The sequence below is a fragment of the Rana temporaria genome, chromosome 5, assembly GCF_905171775.1.
Source record: "Rana temporaria chromosome 5, aRanTem1.1, whole genome shotgun sequence".
Lineage (NCBI taxonomy): Eukaryota > Metazoa > Chordata > Amphibia > Anura > Ranidae > Rana > Rana temporaria.
In genome coordinates, this window is record NC_053493.1 from 85516400 (window position 1) to 85536513 (window position 20114).

Below are 20114 nucleotides of genomic sequence, written 5' to 3' on the forward strand. Positions count from 1 at the left end.
TTGTCTTTATCAGTGCCGCGAAAAGTCCCTTCCAAAATCCTTTCCCCCCTTCCCTCGACCTAAATATTGACACACACTGGCCCCAAGCAGCCAAATGTTGTCAAATTATTTCTGTCACACTATTTTCATATTAAATGGGATTTAGGCACCTTGTTACCTTTTGCATTTTTATTCTAAAAGAGGCGACACTCTCTCCTTTTTCCTCATAAATCACCAAATATCCTTATTTACTTTACCTAGGATGTTTGTGTACATTTTTGTAAGTCTATGTACCATCTAGGCGACAATCAACTTCTTGTGAAATAAATGTCCATTAAAGAAAAACGTGTACTGACAATAATATGTAGGCCAACATACATTGTTGATATATTCTGCTTAAAGTGCTACCTGCCGGTCATGCATCCAATGGCTTCAAAATTGTCTAAATCCATGATCTACAACGAGTATGAGGGCAAACATTTATGAAATCCCTTTGACTTAACTGGATGCGTACTTGTTCTGGGTGAGAAAACACTGAAGGATTTATTTTACAAAAGTATTACATGGTACAACCATGAAACTCAGTTTACTGAGTACGCTGCTTACTTGTTCTGGGTGAGAAACCATTGAAGGATTCATTTTACAATTACGTATTACATGGTAGAACCATGAATCTCAGTTTACAGAGCACGTTGGATTTCTAATAGGTACACTACACTTCATAGCTGTTGGCGACCTGTGTAAAAGGACCAATTAAAAAAGAGAGGTCATACATTATTTTTTTTTATTTCGGGTTCAACCAGTGGGTCAAACTTGTGGATGGGGGCAACTTCCCACTGAGTTATTGTATTTTGACAGTGGGAAGACTTTCCCACATATCAGAATATGCTTATCAGTGCTGCTGGCTATAGCGGGCAGAATGTATTGTTTTTGGAAAAACCCAACAGGCTGGTTGTACAGAAGTTGACTTCTACACAACCAGACTGCCTATACATGGATCAAAATTCCACTGGTCCCTGTTGAACCGGTTGAATTTAAAACCATGTATGGCTGCCTTTAGTCATTCAGCTGTGTATGTGTGTAATCTGGTCTCCTGTCATTCTGGACTATTTCAAATATGAAAATCATCCTTCAAAATGCATATATACAGTGCCTTGCGAAAGTATTCGGCCCCCTTGAACTTTGCGACCTTTTGCCACAGTTCAGGCTTCAAACATAAAGATATAAAACTGTAATTTTTTTTGAAGAATCAACAACAAGTGGGACACAATCATGAAGTGGAACGAAATGTATTGGATATTTCAAACTTTTAAAAAAAATAAAAAACTGAAAAATTGGGCGTGCAAAATTATTCAGCCCCTTTACTTTCAGTGCAGCAAACTCTCTCCAGAAGTTCAGTGAGGATCTCGGAATGATTCAATGTTGACCTAAATGACTAATGATGATAAATAGAATCCACCTGTGTGTAATCAAGTCTCCGTATAAATGCACCTGCACTGTGATAGTCTCAGAGGTCCGTTTAAAGCGCAGAGAGCATCATGAAGAACATGGAACACACCAGGCAGGTCCGAGATACTGTTGTGGAGAAGTTTAAAGCCGGATTTGGATACAAAAAGATTTTCCAAGTTTTAAACATCCCAAGGAGCACTGTGTAAGCGATAATATTGAAATGGAAGGAGTATCAGACCACTGCAAATCTACGAAGACCTGGCCGTCCCTCTAAACTTTCAGCTCATGCAAGGAGAAGACTGATCAGAGATGCAGCCCTCTTGCCCATGATCACTCTGGATGAACTGCAGAGATCTACAGCTGAGGTGGGAGACTCTGTCCACAGGACAACAATCAGTCGTATACTGCACAAATCTGGCCTTTATGGAAGAGTGGCAAGAAGAAAGCCATTTCTTAAAGATATCCATTAAAAGTGTCGTTTAAAGTTTGCCACAAGCCACCTGGGAGACACACCAAACATGTGGAAGAAGGTGCTCTGGTCAGATGAAACCAAAATCGAACTTTTTGGCAACAATGCAAAACGTTATGTTTGGCGTAAAAGCAACACAGTTCATCACCCTAAACACACCATCCCCACTGTGAAACATGGTGGTGGCAGCATCATGGTTTGGGCGTGCTTTTCTTCAGCAGGGACAGGGAAGATGGTTAAAATTGATGGGAAGATGGATGGAGCCAAATACAGGACCATTCTGGAAGAAAACCTGATGGAGTCTGCAAAAGACCTGAGACTGGGACGGAGATTTGTCTTCCAACAAGACAATGATCCAAAACATAAAGCAAAATCTACAATGGAATGGTTCACAAATAAACATATCCAGGTGTTAAAATGGCCAAGTCAAAGTCCAGACCTGAATCCAATCGAGAATCTGTGGAAAGAACTGAAAACTGCTGTTCACTAACGCTCTCCATCCAACCTCACTGAGTTTGAGCGGTTTTGCAAGGAGGAATGGGCAAAAATTTCAGTCTCTCGATGTGCAAAACTGATAGAGACATACCCCAAGCAACTTACAGCTGTAATCGCAGCAAAAGGTGGCGCTACAAAGTATTAACTTAAGGGGGCTGAATAATTTTGCACGCCCAATTTTTCAGTTTTTTATTTGTTAAATAAAGTTTGAAATATCCAATAAATTTCGTTCCACTTCATGATTGTTGTTGATTTTTCAAAAAAAATTACAGTTTTATATCTTTATGTTTGAAGCCTGAAATGTGGCAAAAGGTCGCAAAGTTCAAGGGGGGCGAATACTTTCGCAAGGCACTGTATATATATATATATATATATATATATATAGATAGATAGATATATACAGGGTGGGCCATTTATATGGATACACCTTAATAAGATGAGAATGGTTGGTGATATTAACTTCCTGTTTGTGGCACATTAGTATATGTGAGGGGGGAAACTTTTCAAGATGGGTGGTGACCATGGCGGCCATTTTGAAGTTGGCCATTTTTAATCCAACTTTTGTTTTTTCAATAGGAAGAGGGTCATGTGACACATCAAACTTATTGGGAATTTCACAAGAAAAACAACGGTGTGCTTGGTTTTAACGTAACTTTATTCTTTCATGAGTTATTTACAAGTTTCTCTTTGTTAACAGCCATTGACATGTTGCCGAGGTTAACACGTGCAGAGCGGATAGAAGCACTAAGGCATAGTGCGAAACGTCAGCTTTTCTTTTGTTGTGCTGTTTTTTGCTGTGGCATGTATTTTGTGATTTTTAATTAAAGGAGGAGTTTTTTTGGAGTGCGGCTGTCCCAGCTTTTTTCCTTCATCCTAACCTGCATTTTGATTGCACTGCCTGCACCCTTGGCTCGGACCACAGGAATCAGATTACCTGGTTCTCTTTGAGCGGTTACCCACTCTCTCGGATAGAAATTGTGTTGATGTCTGGTAAATGCAGTAACCGGGTCATTGCAGCAGATTTCAATGCAAGACAGCCTACGAGACCACCCATCTCCCAAGCTACAGTTAGCAAACTGCTTGCTAAGTTTCGTCAAACTGGGTCAGTGTTGGATTTGCCAAAATGTGGACGCATGAAATCTGTCACTAATGAAGAAACATCAGTGGCTGTCCTAGCTTCATTGAGCAAGAGCCCACAGCGTAGCACTCGCCACATGTCACTGGAGAGCACATTGAACACATTTTATAAGTGGTCAGAAGCTTGTAAATAACTCATGAAAGAATAAAGTTATGTTAAAACCAAGCACACCATTGTTTTTCTTGTGAAATTCCCATTAAGTTTGATGTGTCACATGACCCTCTTCCTATTGAAAAAACAAAAGTTGGATTCAAAATGGTCGACTTCAAAATGGCCGCCATGGTCACCACCCATCTTGAAAAGTTTCCCCCCTCACATATACTAATGTGCCACAAACAGGAAGTGAATATCACCAACCATTCCCATTTTATTAAGGTGTATCCATATAAATGGCACACCCTCTATCTATCTATCTATCTATCTATCTATCTATCTATCTATCTATCTATCTATATATATATATATATATATATATATATATATATATATATATATACACACACACACACACACACACATATATATATTATACACAGTATCTTACAAAAGTGAGTACACCCCACACATTATTGTAAATATTTTATTATATCTTTTCATGTGACAACACTGAAGAAATTACACTTTGCTACAATGTAAAGTAGTGAGTGTACAGCTTATATAACAGTGTAAATTTGCTGTCCCTTCTAAATAACTCAACACACAGCCATTAATGTCTAAACCGCTGGCAATGAAAGTGAGTACACCTCTAAGTGAAAATGTCCTGTGTGTTCAGTTATACAATGGTTGTGTGTTGAGTTATTTTGAGCGGACAGCAAATTTAACTGAACACACAGGACATTTTCACTTAGGGGTGTACTCGCTTTCATTGCCAGCGGTTTAGACATTAATGGCTGTGTGTTGAGTTATTTAGAGGGGACAGCAAATTTACACTGTTTTACAAGCTGCACACTCACCACTTTACATAGTAGCAAAGTGTAATTTTGTCAGTGTTGTCACATGAAAAGATATAATAATAAATTTACAAAACTATGGAGGGGTATACTCACTTGTGAGAGATACTGTATATACATATACACACACACACACACATGATGAAAGAGAAATCATTTTTTTCTCAGGGGGGACATACCAATACACTACTTCCTAGCATGTTTTCCCTTTCCCATTATGACAAATGTCGTGGAAACAATGTCCTTACCTCAAAGTATTTTATGGCTGTATCGTGAAGTAGCTTCTTAAACATATTTGAGTCTTTCTCTTCTATTAGTTTATCTCCATAAACTCGTGAAGACTCATGAAGCCACAGTTGAATTAGATCATTTGGTTGTTTTAAACAATCTGGAGTAGCAAACAAAATTCCCTGGAGAAAGGGGAAATTTAAACAACATAATCAGATACATTTCACTGTAGCATTATATTAGATACCAAATTAATTAATTATATACGTATACACACTACATTTTGGACTAACTAGAACCTACAAAAGTTTGAGAAACTTCCTGACCCCTTGGTTGGCAAAATGTGAGCCTTTGGTTCTTAGGTCAGCTATCTGACTAGGGCTCCCTTAAGCTTTACTCCCATTCACAAACTGAATTTCCCATGACATAGGGTTTCTTTAATAAGAATCTCAATCTTAAACGTGCCATTAATATGCACTTTCCCCTCCGGCCAAAAGTCTAGTATCAAAATTCCCTGTATGGTTCAGCATGGCAGAATGCGGATTCTTTTTATACCAATTGAAGGTCAGACATTACTACACTGAAGGATACTGAGCAAGAACATTCTCTGAGGTTGCACTGGAGTATATAAGCATTAGATCAGAAAACTCTGTATTACTAAAAAAAAAAGGCTTGTATACTCCTCATGGATGTCCTGCCAAATTTAATAAAATCTTAAATACCAGGCTAAATGTCCTAGAAAACATCTGATACACTAGCCTATTGCCCTGTGTGTTGACAGCTGGTTCCCAATCACCCCTATTGAACAATTTTCTGCTTTTTGAATGAATGAATGAATGAATGAAGAATTTATATAGCGCGACGCATGCGAACTAAATCGCCTTATTTTCCCCAAATAACTCCCTCTCTGGGTAATGCTGCACTTTTGTATTACCAGCTAATAAGTGAATGTCCCACCCACTAGATGTTTACTAACCCATGAGTAGGACTAGTCGGTCTTATCAGCACAAGACAAAACAAAAAAACCCTAATGCCTTGTACACACGATCGGTTTTCCCGACTGACTTTTTACCACCGGAAAAACCGAGGGGAAAGCCGAGAACCTGCTCGGCAGCTTTTCCCCCCCTACACATGGCCGGTTTTCCTGACAGGAAAACTGCTATGAGAGCTTTAGCCGGGAAACCTGGCCGTGCGTATGCTCCACTGCAGGCTTTCCCCATAGGGAAACTGCCGATAGAAATAGTGCCAGGAATCCCAGCAGGAAAATAGAAGACATGCTCTCATTTTTCCTGCCAAGATTCCCAGTGGTTTTCCTATCAGGAAAACTGCCATGGAGCATATACACGGCCAGTTTTCCCGGCCAAAAGCTGTCCTGGCAGTTTTCCTGCCAGGAAAACTGATCGTGTGCATGAGGCATTAGACTTGAGTTGCTATTTAACTTTTGCTGCCATTGCTCATCTCTTCTGAAATTTCTGGTTAGCTGTCATCCTATTTAATGGCTTTACCAGTTTCTTAGCCACTGATCAACGACAAATATTCAGACCCCAAATTTTATGCTAAAATATCATGATATTATATTTTTTCCATATTGTTACTTGTACTGGGATGTTTAACAAACCTGGAAAATATTGGCAATGTCTCGCAGATTAAAAATATAATGAAACTTGATTGCAGTAGGCAGGAAAGTGTGCATCATTTTCTGGTTGAGCCACATTGCAGCTTGTATGACAGTAGGCCCAGTGCGGAGGATAGAAGGAAGAAACGTGTGCTGTTGGAAGTGGAAGCTAAGTATCTTGGCAAAGATGGCTTCCAGTGCATCATTTGAAGGGAAATTTACAGCAAATACTGTGAAATGTCTCTAATCAGGTAAAATAAATCAAACATGCTTGTTTTAGTACATAAATACAAATTCAATGTTTTAGTATATAAATACAAATGCAATGTATGTTTCAATGTTTTAAATGTAGAAACCTAGAACTAATGATTGCTCAAATGAAACTTTATAAAACACAATAGGTTCAAGTCTCAAAGTTTTACCACAAAGAAAAGGATTATACATTTCAGCTAAGTAACTGGAATTTTAAAATTTCATCAGACTTGTTTTGAAAATAAGAATCCATTTCCTGATGTGTTGTGAATCAAGCATTGGTGTTTTTGGTTAAAGGATGCAACCCATCAGATTTTCTACTATTTACAACTCTTCACTTGTGGGCCAACATCTGCTTCCTTCCCATATACCAGACAGTGGAAAAGGTACATCAATGAGAAACAGAAACAAATATGGTAAAACACAGATATACTGACAGATCTGAAGGTGACCTGCATTGCACCAGTGCTCTGCTGATCGCTGGTGGAATGCTTTACAGGCTCAAAAAGAAAAAAAATATAAACACAATTTTTTTTACCTGCAAAAAATGTGCATTTATAATTTTTTTCTCAAAGGTAAACTTACCCTCAAGAGATAACCTCTAAATGACAGATTGATGGACTGAGCAAGAGACAGTATTGTACTCACACTCACACAACCTATTTACAACATTTTTGTACTATGAAGTAATAGAGTAAGCCCGCATTCACATCTAGGCGTTTTTATGCCTGTAGCGCTACGCCGCTGCCGCCAGATGGCTGGAAACACATTTCCCTCTATGGAGATGGTTCACATCTCCACGCCGAACGCCGGACGCCTGCCGCCTGAAAAAAGGTCCCGGACCTTTTTTTCAGGCGTCTTTCGGCGTTCGGCTGGGAGATGGGAAGCATCTCCATAGAGGGGGGTCAATCTGGGGCACATCTAGGCGGACAATACCGGCGTTTTGTCGCCGCAAATCGCGGTACAAAACGCTGCTATTTGTACCGCGATTTGCGGCGACAAAACGCTGCGATTTCGTCCGCCTAGATGTGAATGGAGCCTAAGACATGATGCACACAGTTTTTAACTGGCAATTTATTCAACTAAAACCAACACAAAGCAACTGTAGTTATCCATAGCTGAAATGAAAATGTAAATGAAAAGGTAGGTTTTATGAAATACGGGTTTACCTGCAGTCTTTGGTTAATGGTAAAGCTTCCAGCAGTTGGATTCATACACGCCACATACTGGCAATTATGAACTTCTTTTAGAGTCATCTTCTGACGTTCATACCTACAACAATGGATTAAAAAGGTGAAGTGCCTTTATTCCATTACAAAATAACACTGGTCATTTAATTTTGTATTTATTATGTTAAGAGATCATGTGAGCTTGTTACCAGTGTCCATAGTCAAGGTGCTGTCTGATCAGGGCATGTGGTTGGACAGTTCCATACTTGTCAACCTCAGGCATGTTCATGTCATCAATAAAATATACCAATTTTTTATTTCCTATTGGGCCATAGTTACGTCCCGCTTTCTTCTCCAAGGACTTTTCCAGAATGCCTGATGGAAGCAAAAATGTAAGCTAGATACTTGTGCATTAAAGAAGTTATAAAACTGAAATCTTCTTAGGGATCTCTGTGTAACCAACAGAAAGGCTCCTCAGCCTCGTTTTGCTAAAAATAGGGATTCACAATTCCTACTTCAGAAATAAATAAATAGATTGTTTACAAATGTAAAATGTATTGCTATAATTAAGCATCTGCAGAGAAAAATCAAATGCTGTTCTTAACTGCGCACAAGTCGCTTTTTAATAATTTTAAAAATTTTGAGGAAAAAATATCAAAACATTACAGAGAAGGGAACAAAAATGTTAATTTAGGCTTGCAGTGAAATTAAAACTTTAAACAGTGTTAATTTCTCTTTAGACTAAGTGTTTATAATAATTTTAAATGAAAAGGAAGAGGAATTTTTTTTTTAAATGAGGGGAGATTTTATTTTTTTACAGGGTATTTCAGTCTTCTTATTGTATGTAGTAGGTGGGTTTGGCCAGACTAAGATGAGGTTTAAGTGTAATAATTAGCCTAAGAGTAAGGCCTAGTACACACGAGAGGATCGATCCGCGGAAACGGTCCGGAGGACCGTTTCCGCGGATAAATCCTCTGGCGGATTTTGATCTCATGGTTGTACTAACCATGAGATCAAAATCCCAGCGGAATTCCCTCCGCGGTGACGTGTCGCGCCGTCGCCACGATGATGACGCGGCGACGTGTGCGACGCTGTAATATAAGGACTTCCACGCATGCGTCGAATCATTACGACGCATGCGAGGGATGGATTCGGACGGATTGATTCGGTGAGTCAGTACAGACCATCGGATCAATCCACTGGACTGGATTCCAGCGGATCGATTTCTTAGCATGTCAAGAAATTTTGATCCGCTGGAAATCCATCGGCCCGAAAAATATCCGCGGAAAAATATCCGCTGGATCGTACACACCAGGGGATCTATCCGCTGAAACCGGTCCGCGGATAAATTCCAGCGGATCGATCCTCTCGTGTGTACGGGGCCTAAGGTTAAAAATTAGATTTTGAAGAGATTGTAAGATGTAACGTATGTGTGACTTTCTAAGATATTGGGAAGCTTATATATGAGCTGTATCATTTTATATATATATATATATATATATATATAAAACCCAGAATCCATTTATAACTAGTTTATTGGTTGTTATATATTGTCCTGCTGGGACCAGGCAAATGTCCCTGGTCTTTGCCTAGGCCAAGAAAAACTGAAAACCACTGGTTGACAAAGTACATTGGAGCCCAGTGGTGGTCATTTAGTTAGGCCTAAACCGTGCTGCAGTCACTAGCAGTACAGAACTACTGGGTATTCAAAAATAATACATGACATACAGTAATTGCCATTGTATGTCAGATACCGTTTTATACGGTTACTAATTTTTCAGGCACAGAAATAGCTGGTAACAAATCTAAACAATTTGTTAAAAAGATTGTATAATGTTGTGATATAATGTATGTGTGAGAATATGAAAGAGATCGGTTTTATATACAACGTATATAACATATATAAAATCATTCTATGTATCATTGGTAATTACAATATATATGTACATTGTGAGGGGGCATATTTGCTCATTAAATGCTGCTTCCTATTTTGACTGCACAAGGTACATCTATAAGTTAGCTGATCAACAGAAAACAATGCACTCCCTGCGTGGCTGGTTGATAAGCAGGGATGTTGAATGAAGTGGAGTAAAATACAGAGCCCCCTCTATTTTAACACAATAAACATGGAAAACCAAGCATTAAAATGTCAAACTCACATCACAAATGATTTTAACTTAAAGGGGTTGTAAAGGTACAATTTTTTTCCCCCAAATAGCTTCCTTTACCTTAGTGCAGTCCTCCTTCACTTACCTCATCCTTCCATTTTGCTTTTAAATGCCCTTATTTCTTCTGAGAAATTCTCACTTCCTGTTCTTCTGTCTGTAACTCCACACCAGTGTTGCCAACCGTCCGTATTTTTACGAACAGTTCGTAAAAATGGGCACTTTTTTCCCCTGTTCATAAATGGTTCGGTTCGGCTTGGAACTGCGCATGGAGATTAGAGGCAGAGGGTGATTGGAGGCAGGGGGTGATGGTGGCTGCAGTGGCACCGCAGAGGGGGATGGGGGCAATGGAGGCAGGGGGTGTTGTTGGCACCACAGAGGGGGATGGTGGCACCGCAGAGGGTGGGGGATGGAGACAGGGGTTGTTGGTGGCACCGCAGAGGGGGATGGAGGCAGGGGATGATGGAGGCAGGGGGTGATAGGAGGCAGGGGGCATGAGGGAGATTGGAGGCAGGGGGAGATTGTGGCACCGCAGAGGTGGATGGAGGCAGGGGGCAATGGAGGCAGGGGGTGTTAGTGGCAGGGGGTGATTGGAGGCAGGGGGTGTTGGTGGCACCACAGAGGGGGGTGGTGGCACAGCAGAGGGTGGGGGATGGAGACAGGGGTTGTTGGTGGCACCGCAGAGGGGGATGGAGGCAGGGGGAGATTGGAGGCAGGGGGAGATTGGAGGCAGGGGGAGATTGTGGCACCGCAGAGGGGGGGTGAAGGCAGGTGGTGTTGGTGGCAGAGGTGGATTTGAGGCAGGGGGTAATGTGACTAAATAGTTTGTATTATATCGAAAATAACAAAAATATGTTTTTTTACCTTAATATCTACCTTAAATCACATTGCTATTAGCCTAGCATACTTATTTGTAGCCTAAATACTGAAATTTGCACCTAATGTAATATAGTAACTTTTGTGAAATGTCAGTAAAAACGTGGCTGCGCCAGTAAATTTCGGGTGTTGTGCAAGTAAATTTCAATCTGGTAGGTTGGCAACACTGCTCCACACAGTAATGCAACACTTTCTCCCTGGTGTGGAGTGTCGTGCTCGCCCCCTCCCTTGGACTACAGGAGAGTCAGGACGCCCACTAACACACAGCTCCTTTCTCTATCTGCAACGTAGAGAGCGTCCTGACTCTCCTGTAGTACAAGGGAGGGGGCGAGCACGACACTCCACTCCAGGGAGAAAGCCTCGCATTACTGTGTGGAGTTACAGACAGAAGAACAGGAAGTGAGGATTTCTCAGAAGAAATAAGGACATTTAAAAGCAAAATTGAAGGATGAGGTAAGTGAGGTAAGTGAAGGAGAACTGCACTAAGGTAAAGGAAGCTATTTAGGAAAAAAAAGTGTACCTTTACAACCCCTTTAAACACAGACTTGATTCAAAATAATTGCTCACTAAAAACATTATACTTTCTCTTGCTTGCTTACTTTGCAGTGCAGCTGATGTGGTATAGTAGTTGAATGGAACTTTAGATATCATGTAAAGGTCAGACAGGAAGGCCAATCTGTCATTCAGGAACACCGTCTTGCCCACTCCTGCACCTCCCACCAACATAACTGGCTTGGCTTTCTGTATCAGAAGGTCAGTAAAGTATCCCAGACACGTGGTTTCAGAGGTGTGGACAAAAACTGCCTGCAGTGATGAAAACATAGCAATATGTGACAAAAGTAATGGTTTCCTCAGCTCAATATGGTAAAGCTAAAGTTAAAAGATTTATTATAAACAAACATAATAAGTTTGGTTACCAGAATATCTGATTGCTTATATAGAAACCAAAGATATCACTGTGAAATCGATAAATATAGCAAAGAGGAGGTCAGAGTTAATGAAGCAGAACTTCTTCCTGGAAGCATGTAGGCTTCACTAATACCCCAGATCCTTATCTCTTTTTTAACATATGGGTATGTACATCCAAAGTTCTAGCAATAGTGGCTTATAGAGCTCTTTACAAAGCAGTGTCAGCAATAAGATGTCTTCCCTGCAATATTGAACCACTGTATACAGGACGCTGAGTGTGCTTTACATTGACTGCAGCATCTGGCTTCCTATTCAATGTACTGCTGAGACGTTGCTAGAAAACCATGGGTCAGTATGGGTTGAAGATGTGAGTGAGTGGGCCTTTAGGTGCATGGACATATTAATTCAGTTTCTTTTTTTTTTTTTAAACCAAGAATAATGTATGGAAAAGAAAACAGTAAGTACTCAACTCACTTTCGCAACACAAACTTTTTTTTATATAGAGAGCTTTTCCTGCAAAAGGCCAGGTAAATCTATTTGATTTATTAAACGGGGCAAAGAAAATATAAAAAATATCATCCTCTTCCTTCACAGTGCAGGTATAGTAAATGCAACCAACCCTAAGGAAACCTGACACATCTACAGCGGCCTTGCCCCAAATGTAGATTATACTGGTCTGAGGTTATTAACCACTTGCTTACTGGGCACATATACCCCCTTCCTGCCCAGGCGAAATTTCAGCTTTCAGCACTGCATCGCTTTAAATTAAAATTTCGCGGTCGTGCGACGTGCCTCCCAAGCAAAATTGACGTCCTTTTTTTCCCACAAATAGAGCTTTCTTTTGGTGGTATTTTATCACCTCTGCGGTTTACATTTTTTGCGCTATAAACAAAAAAAAGGCGACAATTTTGAAAAAAAAACACAATATTTTTTACTTTTCGCCATAATAAATATCCCATTTTTTAAAACAAAATTTTTTATTTTTCTCAGTTTAGGCCGATATGTATTCTACATATTATTGGTAAAAAAAAAATCGCAATAAGCGTATAGTGATTGGTTTGCGCAAAAGTTATAGTGGCTACAAAATAGGGAATAGAATTCTGAATTTTTTTTTATTATTTTTTTTTTTTACTAGTAATACGGCGATCTGCGAATTTTGTCAGGACTGCGATATTGCGGCGGACACATCGGACACTTTTGACACATTTTTGGGACCATTCACATTAATACAGCGAACAGTGCTATAAAAATGCATTGATTACTGTATAAATCTGACTGGCAGGGAAGGGGTTAACACTAGGGGTGAGGAAGGGGTTAAATGTGTATCCTGGGAGTGATTCTTACTGTGGGAGGAGGGGACTGACTGGGGGAGGTGACCGATGCTGTATCCCTAAGGGACACAGCGTCTGTCTCCTCTCCCTGACAGGACGTGGAGCTCTGTGTTTACACTGTTTGCTCTGTCATTGCCGATCGCGGGTACCTGGCGGACATCGCGGCCGCCAGGCACACGCATCGGCATCTCGGGGACGCGCCGGGTGCGCGCGCGCGCCCCCCAGTGGCCGGAGGACGCGAGGACGTCAAATGACGTCCTCCCGGATTTATAGAGCCACCTTGAGGCCGTCTTTTGACATACGCCCGGGTCTCAAGTAGTTAAGTTATCAATGCTGTAATGGAATCCTCTCTTGTATTCTCCAGATCACTTTTCACTGCTCATAAAATTCTTAAAGTTAAAGTGGAGTTTCAGCCTCTAAATCTAATAAAAAATAAAAGTCAGCAGCTACAAATACTGTAGCTGCTGACTTTTAATATAAGGAAACGTACCTTGTCCAGGGATCCTGCGATGTCGGCGCCCCCGAAGCCAATTTATCCATCGGCTCGGGTGCATACGCCGGAATTGCAACTAAAGGAAACCGGAAACCGGCAGTAAAGCCTTCTTCAGGCTTCACTGCTGGTTTCCTACTGTGAATGCGTGAGTCACGCTGCGCTTTCTGAATGGCCCCATCGTCTTCTGGGACACACACAAGTTCCAGAAGGCAGTGTGGAAGGAGGAGGGGCCAATACAAATTTGGAGATGACATACTGCCACCCACCCCCCCCGGGAAAGATAGGATGGAAGCCCTGCTGGAGAAGGACAAAAAAGGTACAAAACACAAAAAATTTAATAAAAGGGATATCCAAAAATGAGGGGGGGGGGGGGTGGAGGGAGTGCTCGGTTGGTTTAGACCTAGTTTCATTTTAGCCTGAAACTCTGCTTCAAATTTATTTAAACTCCCCCCAAATGTGGATTGGCTACAGGAATTAAATAGGTGTATGGCATATGAAATGAAAACATATCTCTTATATATTAGGAGTAATAATAATTGCTTATATTACATAATACTATGTGCAAATTCAATCACAATTGGAAACACCAGTTGGGCACTACATCAGCTGGATGCCTTGTAATCCATACATAACAGGCACATTTTTTCTATACCTGTTTTTATTGACTGGATTGTGCAGGCTGGTATTTCTGTTTTATAATCACATGCTCCATTTTTATTAGGTCGGTTTTGAGCTGTACATGATGAAATAATATTTTTTTTTCATCCTGTGGACCCATTGGCGGTTATTTACGAAAGGCAAATCCACTTTGCACTACACGTGCAAACTACAAATGCAAAGTGCACTTGAAATTGCACTGAAAGTGCACCTGGAAGTGCAGTCGCTGTAGATCCGAGGGGGCAGGGCCGGCGCTACCACTAGGCGGATTAGGCAGCCGCCTAGAGCGCACTGTCATCAAGAGCGCAACTACGGCTGCTGTGTACACGGCTTTCTGGTGTGGAGAAGACTTGCCCTTGTGTGGAGAGTCGGGTGTCAGTCTAAGAGGACTGACAAACACAAGGAGGGGGTTGGAGTGTGGAGATGGCGTGGCTCAGTCACTGGGGAAAGCAGGTGATTTTTGGTGAAGCCGCTCCGCACTGTATGGGAGTGAACTCCGCTCCCCTCCTACCGACAATACACACAGCAGCCTGGAACTAGTGTCTTCACCAGCTCCCGCCGACACTCCTCCTGAGCACTGACACACACACTGAAGTGACTAGCTGGGGAGCTGCACACCTCTGTGTATAGGGACTGGGAGACATTAGAGGAGGAAAATACAATGACTGTCTGTTGTTTGAAAATGCCGCCTATTCCACACCACTGACTGCTCGCAAACTGCACTCTGTACTCACTCAGCCCGCCTCCGTTATAAGACAGTGAAAAGTTCCTTCAGGTCGGGATGATACACACACCAGAGTTCTCCTCAGCTCTTCCTCCTGATAACCCTCGAGCTCCCTCCCTGGAATGTCCCCCCACCCCTCACATTGCACAGGTCACAGCGCGGGAGATTGGAAGCCGAGAATGTAGGTGAGTGCTTGGCCATGATACATACAGTATGCTGTTGCTGGAGCTGGTATCACTGATTAGTGCTGTGCGGGGCGGTCAGTGTATTTATTTAAGTTTCTTTCTTCTGCTGGTGGTGACCACCCATAGAAAACACTGCCTACAGGTCAGGCTGCTGCCCACTAGTCCCTATGTATTCTAGTTACTGCTGATTCTAGTGCAGCTGGGGGTGCAGAATTTACTAGAACTGGGCTGTATTTTCCTCCACTTGTAGCATCTAAAAGGGGTATTTTCCTCATCTCCCTTCCACCAGCAGTCAGCAGCTGCAGTAAAAAAAAAAAAAGCCAATCAGTTTTAGTAAATGCTGCCCTCCCTGTCCAGAGGTCTGTACACCCGCTGTGCTCATTATGAGGGGTTCCCACCATCCCTGTGCTGAGTTCCCGGGTCTGTACACCCGCTGTGCTCATTATGAGGGGTTCCCACCATCCCTGTACTGTGCTGAGTTCCCAGGTCTGTACACCCGCTGTGCTCATTATGAGGGGTTCCCACCATCCCTGTACTGTGCTGAGTTCCCAGGTCTGTACACCCGCTGTGCTCATTATGAGGGGTTGCCACAATCCCTGTGCTGAGTTTCCGGGTCTGTACACCCACTGTGCTCATTATGAGGGGTTGCCACAATCCCTGTGCTGAGTTTCCGGGTCTGTACACTCGCTGTGCTCCTTATGAGGTTCCCACCATCCCTGTGCTGAGTTCCCGGGTCTGTACACCCGCTGTGCTCATTATGAGGTTCCCACCATCCCTGTGCTGAGTTCCCCTGGTCTGTACACCCGCTGTGCTCATTATGAGGTTCCCACCATCCCTGTGCTGACTTCCCGGGTCTGTACACCTGTTGTGCCCATTATGAGGGGTTCCCACCATCCCTGTGCTAAGTTCCCAAGTCTGTACACCTGCTGTCCCCATGAGGGATTCCCCATGGGAATTCCCCAGCGCACATTAGTCAGGGGCGCCGTGCCAGTGCCCCCCCCCCAGGCTCCCACATACGCTGCATGCGTATCATGCGCTGGGCCAGTGACTGACTCCCCCCCCTCCCCCAATGGTAGCAGTCTATAAAAAGGTGGTGTATACATGGACAGTGCAAAGGGGGTGGAGCCAAGGGGGGGGCGGCAAAATGAGGTTTTGATTAGGGTGTCAAAAATCCTTGCACCGGCCCTGGAGGGGGACATGCAAGGAAAATAAAAAACAGCATTTTAGCTTGCACATGATTGGATGATAAAATCAGTAGAGCTTTCCCTCATTTCAGATCTACCCCTCAGATTTTCAGTGACTGCACTTCCAAGTGCACTTTCAGTGCAATTTCAAGTGCTCTTTGCACTTGTAGTAAATAACCCCCATTGTGTTTTTTTTTTCTGTATGCATCACATATACAACTCCAATGAAAAATGGATTAAAAAAAAATATATGGTCCCCAGAAATGAATCAAATAATTGTTTTAATGCCACAATATGAAATGATATGCTACCTACCTGAAGAGGCATATCTGGATCCATGTTAAATTTTAAGATTTGTTCACTCCATGGGATAAACTTTCTAGTTTTGTTATCCAGATAATAGTCAAAAACTGTTCCTTGCCCTGGAAATTTCACCGCTTTCATTTCTCTGATCCACCAATGGCTGAATGCAGCTCTGTAATCCATTAGCTTTAAACATAAAGAACTCACATTAAGATTAATCTTTTTTTTTTCTTACAAAAATAATAAAAACAATCTCATAAGTACCCGCCGGCTCCCAAAAATCCTGGACACCTGAAGTCCCAGGCACCAGCTGCATTACACCTGAGTCAGAGTCCATGGCGCCAAACCCAGGATAAAATCTCCTGAAAGTCTGTCTTATTGTAAACCTAATTTTCCATAACGTACTATCCTTACATTTCAAATAATGCAGAACAACTACATAATAATTTATCTCAATTTGGATGGATTAAGCAAAAGGTCTTTCACACAGCAAAGTATTATATGACTTTAATTTCACCTAGCGTATCGCATTCTTTGTTGTTTTGTTGCCCCTCTGCTACTGAATACATGCTCTTTTACCGATTTTTAGGGTTTGTGCTCTATATTTAAAAGGTGGTTTACTAGATGAAGAACCAAATACTTGTTCCATGGGAATGAATGTCTGGGTCTTATCAAGCATGTGTATAATCTGTGTTTATTACAGATTTCAATCAACATGAAAAAAAAAATACAAAAAGAACCCCCTCTTAGTCATAAAATCTGCAAGTGCTTCACCAACCTTTTTCTTGTATGAAATGTTTTAGCATGTGTGCAAAAAAATAATACCTGTTGATCCTTCTGGAAATCTTGTAAGTTGATCAATTCATGTGCTCTTTGCTGCGCCATCATCAAATAGCAGCTTTTTGTATTATGCAATCTCAGTGGACTACAGAACCCCTCCCCACTATGTTATAAAGCTGAGGATAGGGAGATGTACGATGGTCCTATCAGACTTCCTGCACTAGGTTGACAGGGCTCCTCCTCCATACACTAAGGTGAGTGAGCATTGTCATCCTAGGACAAGAAGTGTAAGGTATAAAGAAAGAAACAAAAACTGACGAAAACACATGTAGCCACCACATCGAAGGACTTGTAAGCTGCAAAATATTACAAAAAATAAAAACCGCACAGGTGGTCAAATACCACCAAAAGAAAGCTCTATTTGTGGGGAAAAAAGGACGCCAATTTTGTTTGGGAGCCACGTCGCACGACCGCGCAATTGTCTGTTAAAGCGACGCAGTGCCGAATTGTAAAAACCCCTTGGGTCATGTAGAAGCATATTGGTCCGGTCCTTAAGTGGTTAATATAAGGTGTAGCTGTGGCATAAAACATAGCTTGACGCGTTTCGTGGATGTCTCCACTCATCAGGAGCAGATGCTACAGATTCCTATGAAATATATAAGTATATAAAAAAAAAAACATACTCTGGCTAGAGAGGGAAAATATCAAGGAGGATGGATATCTATAAATAGTGGGTTTAACACACTTACCAACAAGGACAGTGAATGCTATATGCGGCAACCGGCATAGGGCGAGCCATAAGCACAACCTCCCTGCGGGAGCTGAGGTAGCAATATACAAGGATTATATTGACTTATATGCACCTGCTATGATCATGTATCAATGTATGTACTCAACCATTTTCATAAGTTCACACCTTGTGTATGGTATTTGTAAATATGTTAAATCATATTTTTTTACTAGATCTACATCTATGTTATCAATTAAATATCAATGTATATACTATCTATTTCAAATGCTTATACTCTGTGTATGCTATATGTATATATATATATGAAATCATATTTTTATTGGATATATATCCATGTTATGAATTAAACAAATTCTTAACTAATTGTACCTCTGCATTTCAATTGCTTCATTCAAAGTCCCAAATTCCCTTGTCTTATTTTACTTGAACCAGGGATGGAGGCACTCAATTGTGCTTCATTCAAAGACCCAAAGGCCCAACAATGTATAACCTAACTCTGCTTTAAACTTCTCCACAACTTTATCCCTGTCTGGTGTGTTCCTTGGCCTTCAGGATGTTTGTTCACCAAGGTTTTCTAACAAACCTCTGAGGGCTTCACAGAGATTTATGCTAAGAATAGATTACACACTAGTGGACTCTTTTTACTAATTAGGTGACTTCTGAAGGCAATTGGTTTCACTAGATTTTAGTTAGGGGTATCATAGTTCATGTGATCGAATAGACCTTTTAATACATTTTTTGTATTTAATAAACGTTATTTTTGTTAAAATTGTATTAAGAACCTGGTTTCTTTCTGTGTCACCGTGATAATCCCAATACCCTCCACCCTTTATTATTTTTCAGAAGGAAGTCAGCAACAGCAGACACCCTATTCCATCTTTCATATTCTGTTACTGGTTTCCTTTTACTTATTAGACTCTAACGCCGCATGCACACGACCGTTATTCATGTCATTGAAAAAAACAAAGGTTTTCTCGACGTGATTCCTCTCAAGCCTGCCTTGCATACACACTAGCGTGAAAAAAAATGCTCAAGCAAAGCGTGGTGACGTACAACGGCACTATAAAGGGGAAGTTCTATTCAAATGGCGCCACCCTTTGGGCTGCTTTTGCTCATTTCGTGTTACCGCGTGTTAGTAAAAGTTTGGTGAGAGACGATACGCGCTTTTTTAGTCTTCGTGCTTTTAAGTCTGTTACAGCGTGACAAATGTGCTATCTCCATTACGAACACTAGTTTTACCAGAACGAGCGCTCCCCTCTCATAACTTGCTTCTGAGCATGCACGTTTTCCCCCCCTCGTTAAAGCGTACACACAACCGTTTTTCGCGACGTGAAAAATTACTAGAAAAAATAGAGCAGGTTCTAAATTTTTAATGGACATTTTTCTCGTTGAGGAGCATACACACGACTGTTTTTCACGACCAATTAAAAAAAAGTCATTTTTCCCGTCATATAAAACGGTCGCGTGTACGCGGCATTAGGCTCTTCTCCAACAGTGTCAATTTGTGTCATTATTATTTTTTGTCTGTACTTGTATTTAACAGATTGCTGGTGGAGAAAGGATTGGAGAAAGGGATCACTTTGATGCCATAAGGTGGCAGAGTTCCCGGCACTTCTTAGCTGTGAGCAGGCAAATCTGCAGCCAATTCAACCACATTATCATGCAAAGAACACTAAAAGTGGTTGTAGGGCTACTGCTTTTACGTACTGAAGCATACATTTTCCATCCTGGGGTTTATTATCCAGATGGATATGCATTTGCCTTTAGGGTTGGCCCTTGTATGGGCAGCAGTAATGTTAATGTTAGACTTGCTGCTGATTATTACCAAGATAAATACAGAGTTTAAAAGAACTCTAAATAAAACTCAACTACATAAAAATGCTCTTCAGATTTAGTAAAAGTATTGTGCAAGAGCCAGTATAGAAGTACATTATGAACCAATATCCCTAAGAATGCTTATTATAATGGAAGATTTAATCACCCTCAGTAGATAGTGTGTTTCCATTTTAACT

General features: G+C 41.3%; 1 protein-coding gene across 1 annotated transcript in view; it reads right to left on the minus strand.

The window, feature by feature from the left end:
• The window catches only part of DNAH11 (dynein axonemal heavy chain 11), a 376413-nt gene that overhangs the window by 167296 nt on the left and 189003 nt on the right, over positions 1-20114 (minus strand). The window contains exons 46-51 of the mRNA XM_040352802.1: positions 16584-16757; positions 11385-11589; positions 7954-8119; positions 7745-7847; positions 6327-6566; positions 4729-4890 (exon numbers count right to left, since the gene is read on the minus strand). Coding sequence (XP_040208736.1) covers positions 4729-4890; positions 6327-6566; positions 7745-7847; positions 7954-8119; positions 11385-11589; positions 16584-16757 — 1050 coding nt within the window. The remainder of the gene's footprint in view (positions 1-4728; positions 4891-6326; positions 6567-7744; positions 7848-7953; positions 8120-11384; positions 11590-16583; positions 16758-20114) is intronic.